Raw genomic sequence first — 5,470 nt, 5'->3', positions numbered from 1 at the left:
ATATTAACTGTTACATAATGCACGGTCCCTTGGTATATTTACAATTTTACATTATCATCTGTTGGATTTTAATTATTAGGGGAGTGTTAAGGAAACAATGAAAATTTTGAACAACATGAACAACCACCAATCAAATGAAAATATACTACATTCTAATTTAATGTTATTAATTAAATTTACTCTTTTAACCCTATTAATTCACATTGTTTACACATTGTTCAAAATCTTATTGGTTACCTATACTTTTCCTAATTATTAATATTAGATCAAGATCAAAGGTAATGAAAAGAAAGGAAATGCATATGGTTATTGAAGAATAAAATGGAGGTCAAGAAATTTCGGGAGTTATATCACTTGAGGAATCGGTTACATAATACATACATTGTGGTCTCCAAGCTCATATATGCGTGAAGATCCTTCGATTTTGCTAGAGAAGTTCTATTTTTTTATTTTTTTACGTATTACTTACTATTTATTTTATTTATTTTTTTGTCAGAGTGAGAGATTAGAGATTTAACATCATAAATGGATAACACTTTTAAGTAACAGAATGTGCTTCAAGAACCCTAACTCTTGTATTACTTACCTCTTGCTATCTTGGTATGTAGATATAGGCTTTTTGTGATTAAGTTGTATTCTATTGTCTTTAGTATTGTCTTAGTGGGATTTCAAGAAATCATGGAGCCTCACGAGTCACGAGGATGCATAGTTATCTCCAAATGTCTCTTCTAGTCTTCTACCTTAGATATTTCCTTAAGCAGTGATCATAAAATATATGAATGGATATATTCTATTTGGTTCATTAAAAAAAAAAGAAAACACTTAAAACTAAAGGGTAAAGGCCTCTATTATGATCTTACCTTGCCTCAACCACGAGTTGAAACTCAGCATTGGTAACAATTCGATAGGGGGAATATATTGTAGAAGTGATTATGAGAGAGACAAATTAAGATAGAAATGGAATAAGAATATATGGTAAAAAATAAAATAAATAAAGTTGTGGCGGAGCGTGACAAAGACACAAGAATAAAAAGAAAACGAGGACGGTTTTCAGCATACAAGATTGTAAATTAAGGAACCTAGACACAGTTTCTCTCGTTGTTCCAAGCTGTTTATGCTTCAACTTTAACCCTTTTATAGATGCAAAGCAAAGTATTCCCTTTGCTGAATGTTCAACAACATAAAATTTGAGCTGCTCAAAATTTGAATTATGTTGATCAAAATCATTTACGTGGATCACAATGGTTCAATGAGCATGTCAATGACACAGGACTAAGCCAGTGGAATCTTTAGGTAAAAGTAAAACCTACTCGTTTACCTTCATTTGGCCACGTGGCAGCAAACTTTAGTTGTTAGATATTTAGATATAACATGGTATAGTTGGGGGTGAATAGAAAAAAATTAATATACCATGTCCAAGTTTACTAGACTAAACCCTTGGCACTTGCATAGCAAATACTAATGGGCATCGAAAAAAGTAAAGGAAAAAAAAAAAAACAAAAGTAAAGATTGCAGTACTTCCCAAAAATTACCTTAATATTAAAGGTGAGAAAAAAAGGAGAAACAAAAATATATAACACCTTAAAGTGTGCATTATAAAAATACAATAAAACTAAAGTGTGCATTATGTTAGAGCAAATCACTCATTCAAGAACTGTTGTAAAAATCTCACCTCATATATGGGTTTAGGTAAACCATTCAAAAGCAGGCAGACGCCATAAGAAAAATTTGATACATAACTATCAAATATAACTTATCCAGAAATCATACAGTAGAGAAATGTACAGTTATAATAACCATTACCAAATAACAACTTCGGTTCCAAGAGATCTTCCATCAAATGTTTGGCTTCTAAGAAAAATGCTACAAGGCAACATCGTCATAAAAATGCTTGTGATATACCCATCAGATCATGCTGGGACCACAGAATTATAATGCTCACCAAGTCCAAAAGCATGCTTGTGGTAGGAAAGCATAATACTTGAACTCAATGAGGCAGTGGCAGCGGCGGATTTATACTCCTTCCCCATCTCCACATCCGGGAAGGAGCCTGAAAATATCATAATATGCTTCTTCAAGCAGTGAGTCAAGGCACCAAGCTCTAACTGTCCTCCCCATAAAGCCGTGGACTCCACCTCTTTACAATAGTTTTCAAATTTCTGAGCAAGTGTTTCATCTGAATCATCTTCGATCAAATTTTCCGAAAGGAAAAACGGCAGGAACTCAGCTGAATTCTTTCTCATATAAGCAGCCGCCATTTCTCGAAGTTCTTGGTATGTATGAGGTGATCTACCGCCAGAGAGGAGGGCCAGCTGATCCTCAACAGCTCTATAGAGGCAGTGCCCATCAGGCTTTATTTCACACACAGTTAAACCGAGAGGCTTCAACTTCTTTTCCAATTTTTCATTTTCAATTGTACGATCACTTATAGTGTCACTCTGCTCTGCTTGGATTCTCTGCTCCCTTTCTGCTTCTTGTTGAGCTCTTCGGTCACGCTTCTGTTGGGCCTTGCTAACCCTTGCACGGTCAGGCTGATTGGCAACAGATACTCCAGCTATGGCCTTTATCAAACTGTCTAAATTTCCCTTTTCATTCCCATTACCACCACTGCTATAGCCTAATTCAGCCAGTTCTTTTGCATGTTTCTCTTTAAGATTAGCAGAAAGTCGAGTAACCTCGTCCTCCACTTGTTTCTTCTTAGCTTTCTGTTCAGCCTTGCTACCTCTAGCTGCTGCCTTTTTCATTTCAATTTCTTTTTTCTGCAGTTGTGATATCTCTTTCCTGAAAGTACATAGTCATCATGGAGAAATGTGTCACGAGACAAGAACAAGAAAAACTAAGAAGTAATAAAACGTATACAATCTAGAGTGAATGAAGTGATATTTTTGTAATTACAATTTAAACAAATAAAAACAACAGACAAACAAGTTTGATATCAGTAATGTGATTCAAATGTTGAAATATCTGAAAATCCATAGGAAGAACCTAATGAAAACTCATGGCCACACCTTTGATATCTTATTCATACGCATATAAAGGAAAAATTAAATATGCCTATATCTATGTTGAACATCTGGATGGTTGTGGGGGAAAGCCGACACATACCAATCACAAGATACATTGATATTACTTCTAATCAATAATTAGGAAGCCCATCTGAAATACATTTGATCAACAGAATGAATACTTTACAAGTGAAGTTTGTATTCCATGATTACTTTCAAGTTCAACATGTTAATCTACTGAAACATTATCCTGGATACTCTTCTTATAGTGTCCCTTATATCATTAACTAGGTTATTGAAGCTACAGTGCTGTCTAAACACCACGAATTCACCATAAACTCTTCTCTCTTGCTTAGCAACAGAAATGAACTACAACAATTTCTACTAAATACGATAGATTCCATGAAAAATAGATCCTACTACATGAACATGCAGAACCAAATAGATTCACTAAAATGACAAGCCTAAAACATCACCTGTGCCGCGAAAGCATCTCATCACGAGTTTCCTGCTTCTTTTCAGTTCCATTATCTGAAATCACTTCTTCCTGCACCTGCTTCTCAATTTCCTGGCTATCCTCCATTGGACCAACTCTAAAACAAATAAATAGATATTAACCAAAAATCACCAAAATTATCTTACAGTTATAAGAAATCATATGCAAACATCAACAAGAAAAGAATCGAAAGCAAACTAAGAATCGAAGTTAGAAAGGAAACAGTGAGGCTATACGCTATGCAACAAATTCTCAAAATTAGACAGTTAAACCTGGATCAACCAATGCCAAATTTTATTGAAAAAAAAAAAAGAGCCACGAAAAAATAAATGGAAGATGCAATGAGTTTAGAAAGCAACAACAGAACAAAGATAAAGGAGAAGGGGAAATTGAAACCACTGCTTGCAGGCACCGATGGGGAGGAAGTAGCCTGCAGCCGCCGCAAAGAGACGAAATTATGGAAGATGCATCAAAGAAAGAACAATGATTTTATTTCAGAAACAACTGAGACAGACAATGAAAAAGTGAAACCCTAGTGTTAGTCGGTGAAACCATAGTTGTAAGAACCGAACCGGTGATCAAACCGATCAGGTTACTGGTTTATTGGTTTATTGGTTCAACCGATAAATTACTGGTTGAACCGGTAAAACCGGTTTCACATAAATAAAAAATATAATAGCAAAGGTATAAAACAAAAGCTATTACAAAATACAAATTCACATCAATTGTTCAATGTTGGGAGCATAACCTATTTCCAACAATTCAATTCAAAGGGTTCCTGTTAAGCAAGACAAAAGCAACTATATATGCATTCACTAAAATCTGTTTTGGACATAAAACCAGTTTTGCCGACATGTTTTCAAGCCTAAATTTGTCGAATGATTTAAATTATGAGAAAGATTGGTACCTAACTAAGACATACAACCATGAGAAATTGATGAATGAATAACAAGCACTTACCTCACAAGTAAAATAGTTGCATTCAACTTGAAAATAAGATCATTCAATTCAACACACATTTAAAAGCAACACCATAGTAGTTCAACAGCAAATAATTCGACAAAAAGACTCAGAGTCACTACACTAAAGTCTAAACAGATGCACAATGGCATAATAGTTCAACAGCACATAATTCAACAAAAATTGCTAGAAAATCCAGCAATCCATCTTCTAAAGCAAACAGGCATAATGGCATAATAAAAAATTAATCAAAAATCCAGCAATCCAGCAATCACTACACTAAACAGATGCACAATAAAAAATTCAACAAATTCAGTAATTTCATAATCAAGAATCAATAAATTCATAATCAAGAATCAACAAATTCAACCAATTATAATTAAACATTTAACAAAAACAGAACATAATAACTACAAAAACAGAGATAATGGCATAATGCGAGGAGACCACCAACGGACCAACCTGTCCGACAGATGAGGCAGTGGACAGAGAGGACGCGACGACGCCGCCGACGGAGCAAGGAGCTGCGATGAAGAAGACGACCTGCGAGGCTGCGAGCCAAAACGCTACGTGTAAGGAGGTCTTCGGAGCCGCACCGTATCTGGAGGGACGAAGACGACGAGACGGCCGGCGGGTTGGAGCCTGGAGGGGTTGCTGGCTTGCTGCCTTGCTGGGGAATGGGTGCCGTTGGGGATTAGGGTTAGGGGGAATGGGTCAATGGGGATGGGGATGTGGTTGGTAGGTTCGAGTGTTTTGTGTGTTTATTATTTTTTTTTTATAAAACCCAAAACGACGTGGCTTTGGCTAAGGGGGGAAAAAAAAGGGAGCTTCGAACCGGATGGGCTATTCAAAACCGCCAGTTCGCCGGTTTTTCACAAAATCGGACGGTTCAACCCGGTTCTATCCAGTTCTGTTTCTAATTCGGTCAGATTATTCAATCGGACCGGCTAAATGACCTATTTACCATTTTTCGGTTGAATCAGTCAGTCCGGTCCGGTTCTTACAACTA

General features: G+C 36.1%; 1 protein-coding gene across 2 annotated transcripts; it reads right to left on the bottom strand.

Moving 5' to 3' along the window:
• LOC107645601 (OTU domain-containing protein 6B) lies at nt 1,575-5,213 on the bottom strand. Of its 2 annotated transcripts, none has more exons than XM_016349660.2 (3): nt 4,924-5,213; nt 3,482-3,598; nt 1,575-2,781 (listed from the first exon to the last, which is right to left on the bottom strand). In XM_016349660.2, the coding sequence occupies exons 2-3, from the start codon at nt 3,586-3,588 to the stop codon at nt 1,911-1,913; spliced, it is 978 nt and encodes a 325-aa protein (XP_016205146.1). In that variant the 5' UTR covers nt 3,589-3,598; nt 4,924-5,213; the 3' UTR covers nt 1,575-1,910. The 2 variants fall into 2 exon arrangements, with proteins under 2 accessions (XP_016205146.1, XP_016205147.1); XM_016349661.2 differs by lacking the exon at nt 4,924-5,213 and adding an exon at nt 3,898-4,045.

The sequence above is a fragment of the Arachis ipaensis genome, chromosome B06 (assembly GCF_000816755.2).
Source record: "Arachis ipaensis cultivar K30076 chromosome B06, Araip1.1, whole genome shotgun sequence".
NCBI lineage: Eukaryota > Viridiplantae > Streptophyta > Magnoliopsida > Fabales > Fabaceae > Arachis > Arachis ipaensis.
The sequence above is the reverse complement of the archived record's forward strand: the minus strand, read 5'-3'. Positions and strand labels throughout refer to the sequence as shown.